The sequence below is a fragment of the Acomys minous genome (genome assembly GCF_964271855.1).
Source record: "Acomys minous genome assembly, chromosome: 8".
Taxonomy (NCBI): Eukaryota; Metazoa; Chordata; class Mammalia; order Rodentia; family Muridae; genus Acomys; species Acomys minous.
The window spans coordinates 62,988,332-63,011,602 of NC_140489.1; the positions used below are offsets into that span (position 1 = coordinate 62,988,332).

General features: G+C 44.2%; 1 protein-coding gene across 3 annotated transcripts in view; it reads left to right on the forward strand.

Annotated features, from left to right (window-relative positions):
* The first annotated feature begins 3,985 nt into the window (after positions 1-3,985).
* The window catches only part of HEATR5A (HEAT repeat containing 5A), a 102,794-nt gene continuing 83,508 nt past the window's right edge, over positions 3,986-23,271 (forward strand). For 2 of the 3 annotated variants that reach the window (XM_084791784.1, XM_084791786.1), the window contains exons 1-6: positions 3,986-4,131; positions 14,284-14,481; positions 16,686-16,897; positions 19,028-19,136; positions 20,902-21,051; positions 21,734-21,908. In XM_084791784.1, the coding sequence (XP_084647910.1) occupies positions 14,356-14,481; positions 16,686-16,897; positions 19,028-19,136; positions 20,902-21,051; positions 21,734-21,908 (772 nt within the window). In that variant the 5' untranslated portion in view covers positions 3,986-4,131; positions 14,284-14,355. Of the gene's footprint in view, positions 4,132-4,299; positions 4,381-14,283; positions 14,482-16,685; positions 16,898-19,027; positions 19,137-20,901; positions 21,052-21,733; positions 21,909-23,271 lie in introns of those variants that run through there. The other variant, XM_084791785.1, reaches the window with a different exon arrangement.

The window sequence follows — 23,271 nt, forward strand, 5'->3', positions numbered from 1 at the left end:
TGATGCTTCCATGCAGACACAAGAAATCCCTTCTACAAATAGCTATAAATCCAAATTTCATATCCAATTGCATATCATTGTTCACAGATATACAACTATTAAATAAAACCAAATAACTAGAAAAAATTGTCGTGTAGAGGTAGTAGGATTACATTCAAGTTGATGTTATTTTAAAATGTGATTCCATGCCTATAAAGTACTTTTTCATACTCAAAAAACTTTTGTTTTGTTTTGTTTTTCAAGACAGGGTTTCTCTGTGTATCCTTGGCTGTCCTAGACTCAATTTGTAGACCAGGCTGGCCTCGAACTCATAGCAATCTGCCTGCCTCTGCCTCCTGAGTGCTGGGATTAAAGGTGTGCACTACCACGCCTGGCCAGGTCAAAAAACTTTTTAGTTTAACTTAATTATTTTATATGTATGAATGTTTTGCCCGTGTGTACATATGTGCACCATGTGCATGCCTGGTGCCTTTGGAGGTCAGAAGAGGGTGTTGGATTTCCTGGGACTGGAGTTACAGATGGTTATGAGCCACGAGACGGATGCTGGGAATGGAACCTAGTTAATGTTCTTAACCACTGAGCCATTGCTCTAGTGCTATGAAAGCTCTTAAAAAGTATTAGTTCAGTACATTCTACAGAATTTTGAATATATGTACTGTAATAACATGGAAAATACAGCCAGCAATGATTCAAAAGGCCTGTTTTTAAATTTTTAAAACTTTCCTTCTGGAATTTTACTCCAAATATGCACAAATCACTTCCCTTTCTTGGCTTATTTCTACTCTGTTTGCTTTAAGGAGCCTCTCTCGTAAGAGTAACAGTAGAAATCTTAATTTTATAAAGTAGAGAGAGATTCTCTGAACACAACACAATCATTTTTTTACAAGAAGAAAATTCAAAGAAAGATGTCCAATACTTTATTTGGAACAAAATCATAATCTCTATGCATGTACACTCTATTTCTTTATCAGAGACTGGGGAGTTAGAAAAGAACCTAAGAGCCCCTAGGATCAAAAAGGAATGTAATTGTGGTCATTTCTGTGTAAAATACTAACCGCATAGTGGTGACAGCTGCCTTTGCTCTGTATGTGTATTAAAGGTACTGGTGAGTTTAATTGCTTCCTTTGAGATTAAGTAGCTCAGTGTTATTAACTTGCCATCATGGGTCAAAAATCCATGTTGATGCATTTAAATTTATAATGGTGCTTTGCTTATTGAGGGATTCCTGACCAAAGCTTTATGCTCTCACTGGAAATGTGTACACTTAGAGAAAGAACTGAACTGCAGCTGTGAGCATGTGTGTAGGTAGATGCATGCCAGTGGATTCCAGGAGTATGAATATGTAAATATTTGCTAGCTGCATCCATTGAGGTAGCCTGGGCAGTAATGCTGCTACCACAGCAGCAAACACACCTAGTCCTGCAAAAATACAATGACCCATTAAAAGGAACCAGGGCTTCTCAAGAAAATGGCAGCATTCCGCCTGGGACACCTTAATTATGCCAGAAAGTAAAGGTGTGCCAAGAATGGGAGCCGTGCCTAAAAGGCACAGAATCTACATGACGGGTAGAGAGTGTACATAAGACTTCACAGTGTGTTTCATATTTTAAAATGCTCAGCAATAGAATGTTGGGAAATAACTCAAAACACAAAGACACAGAAGCAAGAATGAATGAAGCTTTTCCAGAGCAAACTTAGAATTTGATCATTAAAAGAGATGAAGGGGCTGGAGAGATAGCTCCTTGCTTCTCTGGCAGAGGACCCTGGTTCAGTTCCCTTTGATGACAGTTTCTTTTTTTTTTTTTTTTTTTTTTTTGGTTTTTGGTTTTTTCTGAGACAGGGTTTCTCTGTGTAGCTTTGGCTGTCCTGGACTCTCTTTGTAGACCAGGCTGGCCTCGAACTCACAGAGATCTGCCTTCCTCTGCCTCCCAAGCACTGGGATTAAAGATGTGTGCTACCACTGTCTGGCTTGATGCCGGTTCTTAAAACACTTCCGTGGGTACCTACATGCACATGGTGCATGGCTTCCGTGGGTACCTACATGTACATGGTGCACATATACATACATGTAAACAAAATAAAAGAGGAAGGAACCAAGATAAGGCTGAGTGAATGTGTATTGCCCACCCAGGCATGACTATATCAATGACGCACACCTTTACTCCCAGTACCCGGGAGGCAGAGACAGGCAGAAGTCTGTGAGTTTGAAGCCAGCTTGGTTTACAAAGAGAGTTCCAGGATAGCTAGGACTATTACACAGAGAAAGCCTGTATCCAAAAACAGAGAGAGAGAGAGAGAGAGAGAGAGAGAGAGAGACAGACAGACAGACAGACAGACAGACAGACAGACAGACAGAAAGACACAGACAGAGCCGAGAGAGAGATCATACCAAGACTAGCTAACCCCTCCCATTGTGCTGTCCATAATACATGTTCTGAGGTTCAAGTGGGTTATTGCATAGTTGGCGCCCCTCGGTCAGAATGCTCACGATCCATCTTACCCCAACTTTTCTGTACCCATGTCTGTCCTTTCTTCACTCCCTCACCGCCCCATCAGGTTTGTAGAATAAAGATGATCATGATGCAACAAAAGCAAAACAACAACAAGCCAGTCATTGCTTTTGCAGAGGACCCCAATTCAGTTCCTAGCACCTGTATCAGGAAGCTCACAATTTCCTGTAACTCCAGTAACGCCAGATGCCCTCTTTTGGCCTCTGTGAGTACTGCATGCATGTGGTGCATATACACATGAAGGCCCCTCATGTAAATACAAAATAAATATAATTGTAAAACATAAGTAAATAAATAATGGAAACACACTATAACCAACTTAATAAAGTAGAAAACTCTAGATCCAGTAATATAAATTATGAATTTCTAAACAAGATTATTTAAGGTACCTTGAAACAAGATCGCTTCAAGGAAGTTTCCTCAGTAAATACATAGTAATTACAAACATGGAAAAAGTAACCTTTCCCCTCATTTGGTGGGAAGCAATGAAAAACAAACACAGACACATATGAACACACAATCACTTGTGAGAGCCCGCATAGATACCTAGTTTAAATCTAATCACGAATAAACATCAGACAGGCTCAAAATGAAAGGCTTTCTACAAGAAGTGTCAAAAGTGTCAAGGTTGAGCCGGGCGTGGTGGCGCACGCCTTTAATCTCAGCACTCAGGAGGCAGAGGCAGGCGGATCGCTGTGAGTTCGAGGCCAGCCTGGTCTACAAAGTGAGTCCAGGATGGCCAAGGCTACACAGAGAAACCCTGTCTCGAAGGGGAAAAAAAAGTGTCAAGGTTGTAAAAGTCAAAGAAAGAGTAAGATTCGTCAAGTATCTAGAACGCTAATTTTGGAACTGAAGACCTTTAGTAATAAAGAGCATTATTGACACAACCAACAAAACGAATGTATCGCATAAAGAGTGTGGCTAAAATAGTCACTCTGACTATGTAGAAGACGCTCAGGGACAGCGTACGCTGATGTTAGCAACTTAAATCTCAAAACGGTTCAGGGGAATAATGTTTTTGTACTACATTTGCAACTTTCCTGTAAGCTTGTTTCGAAACAAACCAAAAAAAAAATTTTACAAACTCCTGATTATGAAAAATACATCTAATTCGGGGCCACGGATTCCCTATGCGATCTTCATACAGTCGTTTTACACTTCAGTTTCCATCAAGGTTTTTTAGGGTCTCTTGTACTGAGAGATTCCATTATATCCTCTTACAGCTCCGGCCCTGACTGAATTTTTCCAGTCTCCCTTAGTGTCTTTGACTTAGAAGCCACCCAAGCCGCAACCGTAGATTCTGGCCGGCGACAAAAAACAAGACAAAAATAGTTGTGGCCGGAATCTCCGGACTGCAAGACCGCGGCCGTCCTAGACGTGACTTCGGCCTCTGGCTCCCCCATCGCCCTCTCGGCGCTGGAGTAGTCATGCCTGCCACAGTGTGCGCTCTCTGGCTCGGCGGGCGGCTGGCGGGCCTGGGCGCGGGAGGGGCCGGGCGCTCCCAATGGCCGCTCCCGCCGCGCTGTCAGCCCCTCCCGCCCGCTCAGCCCCGCAGTCGCCTGCGGTGAGCCCGGTGCTGCTGTGCTGTCGCCGAGCCGCTAACGTGGCACCGCGGGGACAGGTGTGAGCTCGGGGCATCTCTGCAGGCCAATCGGGGGGGATGCGGCGAGGCTTCTGGGGGCGGTGCGCTTAGGGGCTGGGGAGGGGCGTCTGGAGCCGGGTGGCGCGGGACCCCGGTGGGCGCGGTGCGGGGGGCTGAGGACCCTGCCGGGGTGGGACCGAGCCGAGGTGGACGGGATCACGGCAAGCAGCCACAGCCCAGACACGGGGGCTGCCGGCGCTGTGTCGGGTTCCCCCCTCAGCACAACAGGTAGGCGGGGACGGCCGCTGCGGGGCCGGGACGCGGGAGGGGAAAGTCGGAGACCGGGTCGCCGGCACCACGGCTGGGGACCCGCCCTGCAGCGCCCTGTCGGCCCCCTGCAGCAGGGAGTGTGGATGTTGCCTTCTGTTGCCAGAAGTTTCCAGGTCTTCCTCGCAAGGAAGGAAAGCCTTCGCCCGGGGTGTTTGCGGAGTAGGAGTAAACGTCTGGTTTTATTTTTTTTTTATTTATTTGCTTATTTCACCTTTCTAAACACCAGCAAGACATCAGTTCAAGCGATTGTAAATAGTTAGGAACTTCGTAAAGTAACTTATGGTACTTACTAAGCATAACGTGTACCTCTGGCAAGTTAAGGTAATTTGAACTGTCAGGTCACACAAATCAGAAGGCGTGCAGTCCTTCGGGTTGTGCGTGCATACTAGGCGCCTTAAGGAACTTAGAACGTAGAGATCGGGGACCTGGAGACGTTTAAGGAAGTGAGAAGGTCCTGTGCAGTTGGGGACTTTGAGAAACAATACTGGGAGATAAAGTTAGGGAATGAGTCATTAGTGCTGGGATTTATATGGATGTAGCCAGAATTGTCTGGTTTTATTTCCCAAACATCTGAGGAACTATGTCGGAAGATGAGATTTGATTTACTGTTTATTTATCTTATTTGTTTGTTTGAGACAGGGTTTCAAGCTTGCCTCTGCCTCCAGAGTGTTGGAATTTAAGGGGTGTGGTAACACACCTGGGCAGAGAATGAGATTTTTTTTTAGATAAACATCTAAAGTGATATTTACCTTGTTTTAGAACCGCTGACTATTTTAATCAAGTAGAGCTGGGTGTATTACTGCACACCTGTAGTGATAGTGTTTGGGATGTTGGGCAGAAACAGGGAGTGTTCCCAGCCAACCTGGGCTTATGTAGAGAGAGCCACATCAGCTTAGGCTATTTTACTAAGGGGCAGAGAATCTGGAGGCTGGATTTGTTGTGTTTGGAATGCAGTTATTTTACACAGATGACTGTAGGTTAAGAATAAGCTCCTGACTAACTTTACGCTCTATGGTCCTAGACTAGGGCACCATTGCATGTTTTCGTGTGTGATTTTACTCCGTGTGTGTGTGTGTGTGTGTGTGTGTGTGTGTGTGTGTGTGTGTGTGTAGAGGGTAATGTACACATGTATGTGCAGGCACTTAGGCCCACGAATATGTACAGAGGTCAGGTGCCCTGCTCTCACTTTCTCCTTTCTTTGAAACAGGGTCTCTCTCTCCCTACTCTGGGGGATAGGTAGTGGCCTGAAAGCCCCCGCAGCCTTTCCCTCTGCCTGCCACAGCAAATGCAGTTAGAAGCACCTGCCCTTACCCGAGTTCTATGTGGGCTTGCTCTCAGGCCTTGATTCTTGCTCAGCCAGCCTTCTTACCTGCTGCAGGATCTCCCCAGAATCCCAAAGTACCTTTAACATTTCTTAATTATTATCTCAAAGTAACCTCATCAACTTAAGCTGATGAATATGCGCTCTGTGGGAAAGTGAAGGCTCTTTGTCTTGGCCCTGTGCATCTTTGTCCCCGCCTCCACCTCCTTTCCAGCTTCATTCTTTAAGAGGGCAGTTGCTAACCTTCTCTAGCCTTTCTTAGGAATAAAATAAAGGGTTATCTTCTGGATGTTCTATGTCCTTTTTTGTTATTGCTGGGTTTTTTGTTTGTTTTTGTTTTTGGTTATTTTGTTTGTTGGTTGGTTGGTTGGGTTTTGTTTTGTTTTGTTTTGTTTTTTGTTTTTCTTTTTTCCAAGGCAGGGTTTCTCTGTGTAGCCTTGGCTGTCCTGGACTGGCTTTGTAGACCAGGCTGGCCTCGAACTCACAGCAGTCTGCTTGCCCTTGCCTCCCAAGTGCTGGGACCACAGGTGTGAAGCACCATGCCTAGTTGTTTTTTGTTTTGATTTAAGATTTATTATTTATGATGTATAGAATGTTCTGTCTGCCCACCAGAAGAGGGTACCAGATCTCATTGTACATGGTTGTGAGCCACCATGTGGTTACTGGGAATTGAACTCAGGTCCTCTGGAAGAGCAGCCAATATTCTGAACCTCTGAGCCATCTCTCCAGCCCCTGGAAAGATTTCTTGCTAACCTGTTTAATGACATTTACTCTTGTGTGATACGTTAATATTCTCACAGAATCATTAAAGAATTTGAGTAACTTTTTACTGCGACTCTAAGAAAAGAAAAGAAAATACAGCCAGAAATCCCTTTTGAGGATCCTCTGGAATTGTAGAGCCAGTGTGGTGCTGAGAGAGGTGTGGCTTTTCTGCCACTGTTACCCAATTTATGGTTCTATCATTTCAGCAGTTTGGTCTCTTGGGAATGAAGAAAGGGAGGATATTTTTTATGTTTCTCCAACTGAGTTTTTGTTTTAATCTCCAGTCTCTCCCTCTTCCATACTAGGAATCAGGTTCAGGGCCTTGACCCTCAGTCCTCTCTTTTAACTCATGATGTCTGGCATAAGTTAGTTTGGCTCCAGACTTCTCCCTTAAACATGGCTGGTGCCAGCTGGGCTACTAGATCAGGGGGAACGCTACTGAAATGGAAATGTAGACCTGGAGTCGTAGGTGTTTCTACAGCAAGAGTCAAGCGGGATCGCTTCTCGGCCTTCTGGCTAAGGTCAAGTGTAGAACTGAATATAAGATACTAGAACTCGGAATAAATACTCAGGAGGTTGAAGTTGAATGTGTGTCCAGAATTACATCTTTTAAGCAGATGGTAAGGTACAGAATCTCTTCATCTTAGCTCCGAAATCCAAAAAGGTGTGAATTGTTTTTTTGTTGAACTCATTTGTTAGCATGGCTTGAACTGATTAAGGTGCTATTTGTCATCATGTAGCTCATCGTCTGTGGACACTCATATACACGCACACACATACAACACACGCATGCGCGCGCACACTTGCTGTGGAAGTAGCAGTCAGTTTGATGACGGGTCTGCCCACAGCAGCATGGAGGTTTGATGTAGTAGACAGTATATGTGCTCTGTGAGACGGGTGGGCTCCAAGAGATCAGACATGTGCGAAGCTCCATGCTGGATAGCCCGTGCAAGTTGTGCTGTAAATTCCAAGTGCCTCTTGGCCACGATGTAGAGCCATGGACCTGGAGCCGTGAGGATGAGCTGGGATGTTGGGCCTCAGGGTGGTCAGGAGTGAATCTGTGAATGTTAGCTGGAACAAAAGCGACCAGTGAAACAGGGAAGTTCTAGGTGGCAGATTGTGCAAGCAGCAAATACAAGGATAGTTTTCTTGAAAAGTGAGTAACATTTCCTGTCCCGGCTTGCAAGTTTCTGCTGTGCTTGGGGTTGAAGGGATGTGTACTTTACAGCGCCCTCTCTCTGCTTTTACATATACCTCTCCAAATAGTGTTCCATTTCTATCAGAGCTGTCACCTGCCTGCTCTGGGTTAGTCCCGCTCTCAGGGGGGCTGCCCTTTCACACTTAGTCAGTGCACTATTCCTTCCACTCTAGCTAAAGTTGAGATAACTTATTAATCGTGTCTAAATGGAATGAACAGGCAGGCGTTGAGGGATCAATGTCAACTTTAAGAGTTCTGGGGCAACGCGCTGTCGTTTAGACCTCTTCGTGTTTTACTCCCTGGTACTGGACTTTCCAGTAGGTACCAAGTGCTGGACAGTGTCACTTTTGAGAGTGTGGGGAGAGGCAGACAAGTAAGCTTCCTTTACCTTAAAATGTGTCTCTGGGTTCTTGATTGTCCAGATGAAATCTTCCATCTCAAAAAGAGATGGGAGAGTTTGGTATGTGGAATGGAGAATTTTTTTTTTAAAGAAATAAATTTTGAGGAATACCAAAGCTGAACTGACACTTGGAGTACTTACTCTGTCCAGGTTGGGAAGACTGTCTGGAAGCCAGTGTCTTTGGAAATCCTAGTTCTTGCAGGAAAGGCTTCAGAGTAGTGGAGACAGCAGAGCAAAAAGAAGAGAAAGAACAGCAGGCTGTAGGTTTGATAGGATACTTGAGCAGGCGCGGGACTCACTGTCATTAACAGCAGCACTTAGAAACTGTATGAAGTAGTTAAAGGAACGCAGGCATTGAAACTGGGCGGAGATGTCACTTTCTTCTACATAAATAGTGTTTTAGCTTTCAGCAGATTTTCTTCCCCTTTCCTGCCTCTCAAGGCCCTCCCTTCTTTACTGGTGATTAAACCCAGGGTCTGTTGTTTGTTTGTTTGTTTTTTGAGACAGGGCATTCTCTGTGTAGCCTTGGCTGTCCTGGACTTACTCTGTAGGCCAGGCTGGCCTGAAACTCAGAGATCCACCTGCTTCTGCCTCCCAAGTGCTGGGATTAAAGGTGTGCAGCACCACCGCCCAGTTTAAACCCAGGCTCTTAGGCCGTGGAGGCATACCCTCAGCCTATGGACAGATTTCTTTATCCATTTCCTCTTTGTCTGTAATAACACTACTTAGTAATGCTTGGGCAGGGTCCAGTGCCACCGGTCTGTAATACTAGCTGCTTTGGAATGCTAAAGAGAGTGTGAGCTGGTGAGTTGTTTTCACCTGCTTTGGGACCCTCAGCTCATTACCAGTTGATGTAGATGGGCCCAGGCACTGTGGACAGTCTTATCCCTAGCCATGTGGTTCTAGGTCACATAAGAAAGGTAGCTGAAAACTCTAAGTGGTAGAGAATACATAAGTTGTGTTCCCGCGTATGAAGTATCTTTCAACGAAAAAGAAAAATTTATGTAAATTTTTTAAAAAAGGTATCTGAGTTGAGAATGGTGATACACATCTCTAATCCCAGCACTCGGGAGGCAGAGGCAGGCTGATCTCTCTTTTTTTTTTTTTTTTTTTTTTTTGGTTTTTCGAGACAGGGTTTCCTGGACTTGCTCTGTAGACCAGGCTGGCCTCGAACTCACAGTGATCCACCTGCCTCTGCCTCCCGAGTGCTGGGATTAAAGGCGTGCGCCACCACGCCCGGCCAGGCTGATCTCTTGAGTTGGAGGCCAGCCTGGTCTATAGAGTAAGGCCCGGACAGCCAGGGCTTCACAGAGAAACCCTGTCTGGGGGGGGGGGGGGGGCGGGAAGAGCTGGGCATGATAGCGCACACCTTTAATCCCAGCACACTGTCTCAAAACCCTGTCTTGAAAGAAAAAAGAGACAGAGACAGAGACAGAGGGAGACAGACATTCTTGGGCTGGAGAGATGGCTCAGAGGTTGGGAGCACTACCTGTTCTTCCAAAGACCCTGAGTTCATTCACAGCAACCACTTGGTGGCTCACAACCATCTCTGATTCCTTGGTGATGGTCAGTGATGGAAGGACGAAATAAAAGCTCTTTCCTTCAAGTTGGTTTGGGTCTGTTTCTGGTTTCTCTGTGTAGCCCTGGCTGTCCTGGAGCTCTCTCTATAGACCAGGCTGGCCTCCAACTCAGAGATCCACCTGCCTCTGCCTCCCAAGTGCTGGGATTACAGGTGCAGGCCACCACGCCCAGCATTGGTTACAGACACTGGCACCACAGGCTGTGATGTTGCTGGAGGGTCCTGACCATGTGGGCTTTTATGTTGGACTGTTTTGTAGAGGACTTGGGAGCTTTGGGTTGGAAACGCCATTGAGTGTTCAATTTAACGACCCATTAGGGGAGCCTAGAAGATAAGAATGCTGGGAGGGATGCAGACAGTGGAGGCCTGGCTTCTGAAATTTCAGAAGGAAGTATGAGAGTGTCTAGTGAGGGCCATTTGTGTGATGTATTTGAATTTGAATGTGTGGAAATGACACCTCTGATTTATTGTGACAATAGATGCTGCTTAGCTAGGGCGGAGAAGTCAGCTGTGATCAGCAAGAGAGCAGGATTTCCGAGGTGACGTCTTTGGGGAGTATTTCCTTAGGGTCAACAGAGAGAAGTTGTGCTTCAGAGGGATTCAAGGCTCAGCCAGGTGTGGTACATTGTGGCTGTTGTTGCAGCTGCTCAAGAGGCTAAAGTAGGACTGCAAGTCTAAGGTTAGCAAGGCTTCATCTAGAAAAAAGAAAAAAGAAACGTATGTCTGAGCATATTGCTGTGTGTGTTCACTTTCAGCAGATAAATCAGTTCATAATCTCAACAGAATATAAGTGGAAGAGGAAAATTAGAAAAGTGAAATTCCTCCCTGTATGTAGGGTGTGGTTATGCTGAAATGTAAAGGAGGTAACTGCATCTGTAGCCATCTTCCTAAAGCTGGACTTCAGGCCACAGCCTCTGTCTGCAGCGCGTGTCCTTTTGCACTGCCAGGGCAGCTGTGCAGATCTCAGAAGCTGCCCGAGGTAGGAAGGCGAGGGTGCCTAAGAGCTGCTTCCTGCTGCTGTAAGAGCGGCCCACATGAGGGATGCATGGAGGCATCAGTGGTGACTCTGTGCCCTGCTTACGGGCTCCAGCTTTTTTGCTGAATTATTTATTATCACATTGTATTAGCTATTTTGCTTCTTGATAGATCATTTTACACCACAATATTGCTGCTGTCTAAGGGAGAAAAATGTCTTTTCAGCAGTACTGTTAACCTGAAAAGGTAATTTGATTCTTAGATTGTCATTTGCCCTGGTGATTACAAGAACATCTCTCTTGGCACTAAGGCTATTTTTCCTTCTAGAGTCTTAGATATTAAGGACAAAAGTACTGTATGCTTAGACTTCTTCTAAGAAAATATTTCTCTAGCATATCTAAGTTCTGGCCTTGAAAGCCAGGCGTGGTGGCGCACGCCTTTAGTCCCAGCACTCGGGAGGCAGAGGCAGGTGGATCACTGTGAGTTCGAGGCCAGCCTGGTCTACAAAGTGAGTACAGGACAGCCAAGGCTACACAGAGAAACCCTGTCTCGAAAAACCAAAAAAAAAAAAAAAAAGTTCTGTCCTTGATTGTGAATATTTTAGCCAGTTCACCGTGATAATATTTCTCCGTGTGTGGCACACATCCATATAAGCATGTTTGAGGCTGGAGGGACATATGTGAACAGGCTGTGCAGACAAGTGCCTGAGCATGTGGAGGCCGGACATTGACCTCAGGATTCTTCCTCAGTTGCTTTCCACCTCACTCACTGAGTCTGCCAGTCGAACCCAGAGCTCCTCGTGTGGAGTTAGTCTGGTTTGCTGCAAGGATGCCCCGGTTCTCCCTCCCAAGTGCTGGGATGATAGGTCCCAAGCCCACTTATCATTTACAAGAATGGGTTCTAGGCTCCTAATGCAGATCACCATACTTGTGTGGCAGGCACGCTAGCCTCTGGGCCATTCATCCAGCCCATTTTGGTAATTTAAGAAAGGAAAGAGCTTTTAAAACAAGAAGACAGAAAGCATGTTATTTCTGTAAAATGAATTCTTAGCTGCATGGTTTATTAATCTTTTAGTTTGTCTGGAAACAGGATTTCACATAGCCCAGGGTGGCTTCAGCTCAGCTATGTGTCTGTGGATAAATAATCCTCAGCTACTGCCTCTACTTCCCAAGTTGTGGGGTCGCTGGCCACACCCCCATGCCTGGATGCTTATACTGTTCTTTGCCCCTTAAAAGTGATACTTCAGAAAATAAACTAAGCTGGGTTTGGTGTGGTTTTGAGTGACTCTTGGCGCCATGCCATAAGTAGTATTAGGCCTCTTGGCAGTACCTGTTGGGAGGAGGCCAAAGCACAGGCGTGAGAAGACAGTTACAGGGGGACACAGGTGGGTTCTGGTCAGGCCTGTGGCCTGGAATCTAGACATGGGTCCAGAGCAGCTGACACAAGTAAGATAAAAAGTGGGAATTCAGAGTCTTTTCAAGAGTCTTTCAGCAAGGTAGTAATTGTGGTGATGATCTGACAGTGTAAATATGTTATTACTAGGACTCACTCAGAAAGGAGAAAAAAAAAGAAAGAAGCCTTCCTATATCTCTCAACTGGTTTTCTAATACATCTTACTGGCTTTTCTATGAAGATGCTTAGTTTTGCCTAGGGAACTATAGGCGTGTATTTTATGTATTTTAATTACCTGTAGCAGTCACTCTATATGTTGTGAAGTATTTAATGTGTTTCTTTTTGGTGCATTAGAAAACTCATCTTCTGTGTATGTTCTCACATGGGCTTCGTGTCCATGATGATAGCTGCTTCTCCTGTAGGCTGCTGTGCTTTTGTTTCCTAAAGGGGTCCTTGCTGTGTTCAGGGGCAGGCTCCTGGGCTCAGAGAAGCCCACTCTCTCTGCTGCTGCAGTTGCTGGTGTTTCCTAAAGGGGTCCTTGCTGTGTTCAGGGGCAGGCTCCTGGGCTCAGAGGAGCCCGCTCTCTCTGCTGCTGCAGTTGCTGGTGTTTCCTAAAGGGGTCCTTGCTGTGTTCAGGGGCAGGCTCCTGGGCTCAGATGATCCTGCTCTCTCTGCTGCTGCAGTTGCTGGTGTTTCCTAAAGGGGTCCTTGCTGTGTTCAGGGGCAGGCTCCTGGGCTCAGATGATCCTGCTCTCTCTGCTGCTGCAGTTGCTGGTGTTTCCTAAAGGGGTCCTTGCTGTGTTCAGGGGCAGGCTCCTGGGCTCAGATGATCCTGCTCTCTCTGCTGCTGCAGTTGCTGGTCAACATGTTTGTGTTGTCAGAGTGCAGTAGTAATAGTATTTGTTTGTTTGCTTTGTTTTTCAAAACAGGATTTCTCTGTGTAGCCCTGGCTGTCCTGGACTCACTTTGTAGACCAGGTTGGCTGGCCTCGAACTCACAGAGATTCGCCTGCCTCTGCCTCCCGAGTGCTGGGATTGGAGGTGTGCACCTCCACACCTGGCTTGAGTAGTAGTATTTTTAGTAAACTTAATTGCACTTGGGGGTATGTACCATCATGTTGGTGCAGAGTTTAGAAGAGAACTTGTAGGAGTGAGTTTTCTCCTGTCATGTGGGTCCTGGGGATTGAACCTGCGTTGTCAGGCTTGGGGGCAAGCACGCTACCTACTGAGCCAACTCTCTGACCCTCGGGCAGTATTATTTATTGAATTATTTACAGACAGCGTTTGAAAATTACTTGAATAATTTCTGCGTTTTATTGTGATATTTTAGAAGTACAAAAAATAGCTAGTAAAATGACCCCTCTCGTGTCCACTACATACCTGCCAATAGTTTTCCATATTTATAGTTAAGTTAACTGTTTAGAAGTACTTTACTATTATATACTTAAGCATGAACTTCCTTAAAAATAATAAAACTACCCCATACTCATAACACCTGTTAAAATTCATGTGAATGTATATGTCGTGTATAATCTAGAAAGGCTTGGTGTACCGAGGGTACGCTGGTGAGTGTGTCTCACTACTAAGACGCCATTGGGTCTGGTGAGACAGATGTAACCCATACTTTACAGCCCTGGAAAATCCCCAAGTGCCATCAGAAGAAAATGTTTGTTCACAACTGAACTCAGATAAGATGGCTGCTGGGGAGATAGCATGGTCCTAAAAATGCCTCTAGTTACAAGTGGTTCTTTACTAGACAAGAGCAGACGCTCTGGAGACCCGAACCAGAGACCTGGAGAAGTGCTCAGCTTCACTACAGGGTTTTAGTAGGATGTCCAGCTATTTGGTCACTCGTTAAATGCCTGTGACACATCTTAATAAACGAGCATTTAGTGTACAGTAAATGCTGAAAATCTAACACTGAGCTCATTAGCTGACCCTCAAACTTGGAGAATTTAAGTGAATTATCTCTTGGTTTTAGTGATTTGGTTTGGTTTGGGTTTTGCTTGTTAATTATCTACCCTGTTTGGCCTGTGTGTCCTTTTGAGAGTAGCTACTGAATAGGAAGATGAATTTGGGTCAGCAGACTAGAACTTACTATTGGGACCTTTCTTAGGCTCACCCTGTGGCAGTTCTAAAAATATACTCAGCTACTCTTTTACTTCTCATAGAAATTTCCAGCATTCTGATTGCCTTCCCTTTACTCGCCTTTCAAAGTGTGTTTTCCCATTGCAGGTTTTATTCCTTAGGTATATTGACTGTGTTTATAAACGAGAAGCCTTGTGACCAGCTAAGTTGCTACAAGGAATGGAATTAGCTCATAGCTTGCTGCTCAATGAAGAAGCATCCAGTCAACTAGGTGAAGTCCAGAAGGCTGAGTTTATTCTTGAGTGGTTGAGATACTTGGAGAAGCTCTTGCTAGCAACAAGCAGGGTGAGTAATGTTCAAAAGCTGGTTTTTGTTCTGTGCCAGAAATGTTTGGTTCCATTTGGTTCTTTTCTTTCTTTGTCTATAGTCACCTATTAGTTTGTGAAAGGTAAAATTTCTTAAGACTTAGCAGTGAGCATGGTGGTGCACGCACGCCTTTAATCCTAGCATTGGGAGGCAGAGATGGGTAGATCTCCGTGAGCTGAAGGTGAGCCTGGTCTACAAAGTGAGTCCATGACAGCCATGGCTATACAGAGAAAACCTATCTCAAAAAAGATAGAAGAAAAAAAGAAGAAAAGAAAAAAAGACTTAGCAGTGAAATATGATGGGTTCCTTGTCCCTTCTGAAATGTCTGTTTTTAAAGTTTACAAGTTCAAAAAAGCAGAAAGAAGTAAAAAAAAAGAAAGAAAGAAAGAAAGAGAAAGAAATGAACCAATATTTGTTGTATTACTTGAAAAATACATGTAACACTTGGGCAGAGTGCTGGTCTAGTGTGCACTGGAGCCTTGAGCTCACTCTCCAGTACTGCAAAGTACGTAATACACAGCCATGCACCACTTAACCACAACCCCATTGTATTATGCTTCATATTCATTATCTTCTGCTTCTTGTGTTTCTCCAAATACATAACGTCCTGATGTCCTGTGGTGCTAAATAATCCGGTTGGAATTTTATTTTCAAAAGCTATAAGAAATATAAGGAGAATTTGAATCAAAAGCCATTTTATAAGCATACTCCATCTCATAAAGCTTATGAAATAGATACAAAGAAAGAAAACTGATTTCCCATGTTGTGTGCCTACCTTTGGCCATGTTGCATTCATGGACACAAGGTGACAATTCTAGGTACTCTGGCATTCCTCTAAAATGAGGATATTTTACATAGTCATAGTGTTGTCTATAATGCAAAAGTGATATGAACACACTGTTCATGGGGAGTGTCTGGGTTATACATAACCAGCACTGCATACACACACACACACACCCCACACACCACACCACACACGCACACACACATACACACATACACACATACAGATACACCACACGCACATAGCACACACATGTACACACACACGTACGGATACATGTAGAGTTTAACAAAATACAAATGTTAATTTAAAAATTGATTTTAAATCATTTGAAGACCATTCTGGTTCTGAAACAATTATTTATTGTTATCAGGCTCTATAATATAAAAGATTTGATGAATTTGCTTATCTTCAAGAAGAAATTAAACACGACTTCTAGGTTTAGGAAAATAAGCTTAACAAAAGATAAAATTCTGGGGCTAGAGAGATGGCTCAGTGGTTAATAAGACTGGCTGTCTTCCAAAGGACCCAGGTTTGATTCCTGATTCCCACATGGCAGCTTCCAACTGTCTGTCGTTCCAGTCCTGGGATATCTGACGTCTCTTCTGGTTCTTCGTGTGGTGCACCAGTATGCGTGTGGTGCATACGCACAAGCACAACACCAACACACATAAGATTTAAAAACAATAATAAATAAAAGGAAAATAATTTTTCTCAAGATAAGGTTTCTCTCTGAAGTCTATCTACCAATTGAACAAATACTAGGTTGTGGACTGACTTGAGGCCGCAGTGAGCACTTGAGTGCCATTGGCGTCACAGTGACTTCTATTTCAGAGAGTAATGCTGTTAGCATTTCATGCATTCCCTTGTAAAGAAACAATGTGCTAGACCTAGGGAAAGACTTGACTAAGTCAGGAAGCTACCCCAGCACTCAGGTAGGCAGAGGCAGGTGGATTGCTGTGAGTTTGAGGTTAGCCTGGTCTACACAGAGAGTCCAGAACAGCCAAGGCTACACAGAGAAACTTTGTCTCTGGGGGCTGGGAGGGGGCGGGAGAAAGAAAAAATCAGGAGGCTGCTGTAGGTTTAGCTCTTGTTCTGGGTTATAGGCCTCTGCCTTACAGTGTTCACGTAAATAAATGGGGGAGAGTTGGCTTAGTAAGAAGCTTTTAAATCACAAATTTGTGCATCTTTCAAACAGACTTGGATGAAATAGAGCCCTGCCTTGGTTAGCATGTTTCAGAGTTTGCTCTTGGTGATAGCAAAGAGAAGAGCCCCTTGTTAGCGTAGCACAGTGCGCCAGTCACCAGCTTACTCATGAGTGTCAATCAAAATGATGCAGGGTTTTCCCAGGAAGGTCCCAGGCGGTCACGTTAACTGAGTTGCCCTTCTTCCTTTGCAGAACGATGTACGGGAGAACCAGAAGACACTTGTGGAGCAGCTCTTGTCCTTGCTGAACAGCTCCCCGGGGCCTCCCATGCGCAAGCTCCTTGCTCAGAATCTCGCCATACTTTATAGTATTGGAGACACGTTTTCTGTTTATGAGACAATCGATAAATGTAATGATCTTATTCGTAGCAAAGATGACTCTCCAAGTTACCTTCCCACCAAACTGTAAGTTAAGCATTAAAACCTAACAATATGAAATTGTTTTCTTGTATGATTTTTCTAAAGAATATAACTTTTTAAAATTGTCTTGAATTTGAACATACATTCTTTTTTTTTTTTTTTTTTTTTTTTTTGAGACTCGGCTTCTCTGTGTAGCCTTGGCTATCCTATACTCACTTTGTAGACCAGGCTGGCCTCGAACTCACAGAGATCCACCTACTTCTGCCTCCCAGCTGCTGGGATTACAGGTGTGTACCACCACACTCGGCCTTTTAAATTTATTTTTGTTTTTATTTTATTTTATGTCTTTTTAAAAAAAATGATTTATTTATTTATTGTTATGTATGTGTGTTCTATCTGCGTACACACCTACATGTCAGAGGGCACCAGATCTCATTACAGATGGTTGTGAGCTACCATGTGGTTGTTGGGAATTGAACTCAGGACCTCTGGAAGAGCAGTCAGTGCTCTTAACCTCTAAGCCATCTCTCCAGCCCCTATTTTATGTCTTTTTTTTATTTATTGTTTACTATCTCTGTCTATTTAGTGTCAAGGTCTGTCTGTGTAGTCCTGGCTATCCTAAAACTGCCTATGTGAATCAGGCTAGCTTTGAACTCACAAAGATCTGCCTGTGTCTTTCTCCTGAGTTCTGGAATTAAAGGTATTTTCCACCATGCCCAACTTGGTTCAATTGCTAATCTTAAAAAAAAAGAAAATATTTAGCAGGGCACTGGTGAAAAGTCTTTTACTCTAGTCCCAGAGGCAGGCAGATCTCTGAAATCAAGGCCAGCCTGGTCTATAGTGCTAGTTTTAGGACTGCCAGGCCTACACAGAGAAATCCTGCCTTCAAAACAAAACAAAGCAGACGGGCGGTGGTGGTGCATGCCTTTAATCCCAGCACTAGGGAGGCAGAGGCAAGGGGATCGCTGTGAGTTCAAGGCCAGCCTGGTCTACAAAGTGAATCCCAGACAGCCAAGGCTACATGGAGAAACCATGTCTCAAAAAACCAAAAAAGAAAGAAGAAGGAAGGAAGGAAGGAAAATAAAACAAAGCAAAAAAATTTCCTGTGAAGTCCCTTTAAAAATATTTAGGAGCCGGGCTGGGTGTTGGTGGTGCACGCCTTTAATCCCAGCACTTGGGAAGCAGAGGCAGGCAGATCTCTCTCTGTGAGTTCGAGGCCAGCCTGGTCTACAAAGAAAGTCCAGGACAGCCACGGCTACACAGAGAAACCCTGTCTTGAAAAAAATAGTTTTAGGGAAGCTGGAGAGATGGCTCAGCAGTTAAGGTCCCTGTTGCTCTACATAAGACCCAGGCTCAGTTCTCAGCATCCATATGTTGGCTCACAACTGCCTGTGTAACTCCAGTTCCAGGGGATCCAGGGCCGTCTTTCAACCTCCACAGGCACCAGGCATGCATAGGATGCACATACATGCATGCATGCAGAACACTCATACACATAAAATAATTCATAAAACATAATTCAGGGGCCACGCATATCTAACTCAGTACTAGAGCACGTGCCTGGCATTGGGAAGGATTAGTAACAATAAGATGGGTTGTCACTGATGGCCTGGCATTCACAGAGGGCCTTGGCTCCAGCCCCTGATACTGTAATCAATAAACAGCGGCAAACCCACTAATTTAGACATGGTCAGTCTAGCTTTGAGGTTGACAACATCTTCCTAAGTAGGTGAGTGTTTAAGAGTGTGTTTTGGGTTCTTCAGACTTTGTTTACTCTTTTATTAAGTTCTTAGTAGTAAAGACAAAAGAAAGTAGCGGTGGATTTAGTGAAGAGGTGGAGGGAGGGCTGAGTGGTGAAGAGCGGGAAGCTGCCTTCCACAAGACGTTAGTCGGAGTCCTAGCACCCACGCTCAGCAGCTCGCAGCTGCTTTTAGCTGCAGCTCCAGGGAGTCTGATGTCCCCTCCTGGCTTCTGAGGGCACTGCACTCACATTCACGTGCCCATACACCTGCAAACGCATACCTTCATTATCTGAAGATACTCCCAAAAGAGTAAAAGTGCGGCGACCACCAGAATGGCAGAAGTTTTACTAGTCATGTTTATATAATCCTAAGATTTTCATGCCCGCCCCCTTACTTGGTTGTGACTCTGTTTCTGACTTATGTGTTGTTCCAGTGCTGCTGTGGTGTGTTTGGGTTCCTTGTACAAGAAGCTGGGTAGAATACTGGCTAACGGCTTTCCTGACACAGTGGGGAACATTCTTAAAGCCATGAAGAGCGCAGAGGTGAGTCCATCTCAAGAGTGACATGATAGCGTTTATATGTTTGTACTTCCTGGACTTAACAAAAAGCTTACATTTTTAGTGTGCAAAGTATCCATCTATAAATTAAATATATCTAGACTATGCATTATACCTGGAAAATAGATTAGATATTATACAGGCATTGGAAAGGAGTAGCAGTGCATAGTTAGAGGGAAGAACCCGGGGATCAGGGCCTGGGGTGTAGAGGGCCTTGTACTGCCAGGCCAGCGGAGCGTAGTCTCAGCCTTTCCCTCATGGGTACTGCAGCATTACTCCCTAGAGCACCTTTTGTTTCTAAGACTGACTATTAATTTAACCTCTAAGATCCTGTAATCTCTCAACAATTGTAGTTTTACCAAGTTTGGGAATTAAGCTTATATATTAATCAAAAAAATTCAAGTCTTATCTCTCCTAATATTTAGGGATAATGTGAAAAGATCACAACAGGTGCTCTTCTTTCTCTGTTAAAGAGGCCGTCTAGAAAGCAGCCCTGAAGTCATTTATACAAAGATAGGCTGGCTTCACATTTCTGAAATGCAACAAGACAAAATGTGAGGAAATTAAAACAAACCATTGACCTTAACATTTGTACTAGAGTCAAGGCTTTAAGGGGCGAAGTCTGCCTTACCAAATCTCCCAAGCAGATTACTTTTCAGCAGTGGTTTCCAAAAGGTTGAGGTGTCTGGGAAGACTTTGGTTTTATTCATGGGAAGGGCAAGTCTCACCATGTCCTAGACAAAGAACATACACCCCCTGACTGCTGAGAGGAGGAGGCTTGGTACTCAACAGTGCTGAGCCCCATCTGTTACCCTAGTGCTCAGCCCTGAGATCATATGTAGGACGATCACAAGAGGGCTCAGCAGGCTGCATTTATATCTATGTGATCATATGTTCATTCAGTTTCCTCATTTATAAGTCGAGGGAAAGGAAGCTGAGAGGCAGTGGGAGTGAGGCGTAAGCTCCTGCCGACGCACTGTCAAGAAACAGCCGTTCTTCGGTCAGCTTTGTACAGTGGCCTTCACTTGCAGAGGCATCTTGGACAGTTAGTTAAAGCACCACCAATAAGGGGAACTGCTGTTTCTTGACAGTGCGTCCGCAGGAGCTTACGCCTCACTCCCGCTGCCTCTCAGCTTCATGCCCTCGACTTATAAATGAGGAAATAAAATGAATAAATTAAAAATTACACAGCTTTTTTTGAGACTTAGAAATAAAATCCAGGTACCTTTGTGGAGGGTTGTGTGTGTGTGTGTGTGTATGTGTGTGTGTGTGTGTTTTAGAGTTCTTTATTTTTATTTTGTGTGTTTAAGAGTTTTGCCAACATATGTACATATGCACCACATGCATGCCTGGTGCCCGTTGGAGGCCAGAAGAGTGCACTGGACTCCTTGGAACTGGAGTTACTGGGGATTGTGGGCTGCCGTGTGGGTGCTGGGACCTGAACCTGGGGCCTATGCTAGAGCAGTCACTGATCTTAACCGATGAGCCATCTCTCCAGCCCTTGTTTTTTGGTGGTGACATTGAACGCAGAGCCTGACTGGACAAGTGCTCTCACCAAGGAACAGCTGTGGCCCAGGTCAGAGCCTCACAGAGTGCTGGGACTCTGTTGTGTTAGATATAACAAGTACAGACAGTATGCGTGTGTATATATCATATATATAAAGCCACCTGAATGTCTTCCATCTGAGCTAGCCACACTGCCTAATGCTGTTCTTCTTGTGGACTTTCCACGTTCTTTTCTTTCCGGCAGTCTCAAGGCCGCTATGAGATCATGCTGAGTCTGCAGAGTATATTGACTGGGCTGGGTGCTGCCGCCGCACCTTGCCACAGGGATGTTTACAAGGCTGCTCGGTCCTGCCTAACAGACAGGTCCATGGCTGTCCGCTGTGCTGCTGCCAAGGTAAAAGGGTCTAGTTGCCACTTTCCTACACCATGTACAAAGAGAGTGATGGCCCCTTTGAAAGCATTAGGATCAGGAGCATGAAGTTGAACTGCATCCTGGGAATCAGCCCAGGGGTCTGCTGCTGGTATGAGGAGCCACAGGCCAGAAAAGAAGGTCAAACTTCTATGTTTACAGATGCATTGTTTGCCCTGTGTCTCTTTCATACATATGTCAACAGAAATATGTTTGGTAGATTTATTATTGTAAAAAAATTCTTTTGAAATTATTTTGATACAGTTGAATAGGTAGTACAGTGAAGTCGCTCTTTTGTTTGTTTGTTTGTTTGTTTTTTGTTTTTTTTGAGACAGGGTTTTTCTGTGTAGCCCTGGCTGTCCTGGACTCACTTTGTAGACCAGGCTGGCCACAAACTCACAGAGATCCACCTGCCTCTGCCTCCAGTGCTGGGATTAAAGGCGTGCGCCACCACACTTGGCAAGGACTTCTAAAAAATATGCTTCTGGGAATTAAAAGCGTGTTTTCCTCTTACCTTTTTTGTATTTATATATGAGTTAATAGTTTCTGGTTATTCCTGTAAACTTATAAAATACTGTGAAATTATGGCTTTTGTTAGACCATTATATAGATCTAAACTTGATATTTGTTTTTTGTTTTTTCATTAATTTATGTTTACATTTGATAGTGTCTTCTTGAACTCCAGAATGAGGCCGTCTTTATGTGGAGCACAGACCTGGATAGTGTGGCCACACTATGTTTTAAGTCTTTTGAAGGTTCTAATTATGATGTGCGGATTTCAGTTTCAAAGCTGCTGGGTACAGTGTTGGCCAAAGCTGTAATTGCTAAGCATCCAGGAGCAGGTAAAGTTATTCAACTATTTTCAGAGTGTCTTCTTTAACTCTCTTCTGTTGGTAAATACGTGTAGCATTACAGCTCTCCATTCTTAGTTTTTAAAAAGCAGAATATATTTTATTATATTTGGCTTGTTGTTTTCTAGATTGGTAAAAAGGCACAGCTGATGTGGATAATTTCAAAGAGATATTTGGAATTTATTCTGTTTAGAGAGTTTTTGGGGTTGTTTCTGTTTTTGTTTTTTGTTTGTCTTTTGGGGGAGTTGTTTGTTTGTTTTTATTATGTTTTGTTTTCAAGACAGGGTTTCTCCTACAGTCCTGGCTGTGCTGGACTCACTTTGTAGACCAGGCTGGCTTTGAACTCACAGAGATCCACCTGTCTCTGCCTCCCTGTGTGCTGGGATTAAAGATGTGCACCACCACTCCCAGCTAAGGAAGGGATATTTTTTAAAACAAAGATTTAATTTATAGTATATGCAAAGCACTGATGAATAATTTGAAGCTTTATCCTCAAAGATAAAAAAGCTCACACAAGTGAAAATGTAACTTCTCTAGACCTTGACTCAGATATCCTCAGACCAGAAGGCATAACCTAAGGCCCACCTAATTTAATCTAAATTCTTACTGTAAGAGATCAGTATTGGCCTAGGACCCCCCTAGACCAAGTTCTCAGCACAAAGGAGATTTATTTGTCCCAGAGGGACTGACAAGAGGGAATAAGAGACAAAAGACAGGAGACAGAAGACAAAGGAGAAAGGGAAGAGAACAGGAGAGGGAGAAGGGTTACTTGTCCTGGGGACAAAGGACTGCCTCTGGATAGAGAGGAGACAGACCTGGCACATAGGAAATGGAAGTTTATAAAGGTACAAAGGAGAAACCCTGTGTTAGGATGAGGTGTGCAGTTGTAATTAGGCATGTTAATTGGGTGAGCCAAAAGGGGACTTTTAATGCAGGACTGCAGTACTTTGATAATTGCACTTGGTAGTCAGCCTTAGAAGGAGGAAGTGGCCAAATAAGGGAACAGACCTTGGTGGCTCACTTAGGAATGTGATCAAGACAAGGTTTCTCTGTGTAGCCTTGGCTGTCCTAGACTCTCTTAGTAGACCCAGCTGGCCTTGAACTCATAGCGATCCACTTGCCTCTGCCTCCCGAGTGCAGGCTAAGACAATCTTAAACTCTTGCCCTAACTGGCCTTTTAATCATTATAGCCTAAGAACCAATTGAGTAATTGTAACCATACTTAGATTTAATTTAAGAGACTGACAAAATAATAAAAATTATATTTGCCAGTTGAGAAATTAATAAGAAAACATAACATAAAGTTATATAAAATTTATTAGAAGTTCTAGAACTGTTGTAGTTAATTTACCAG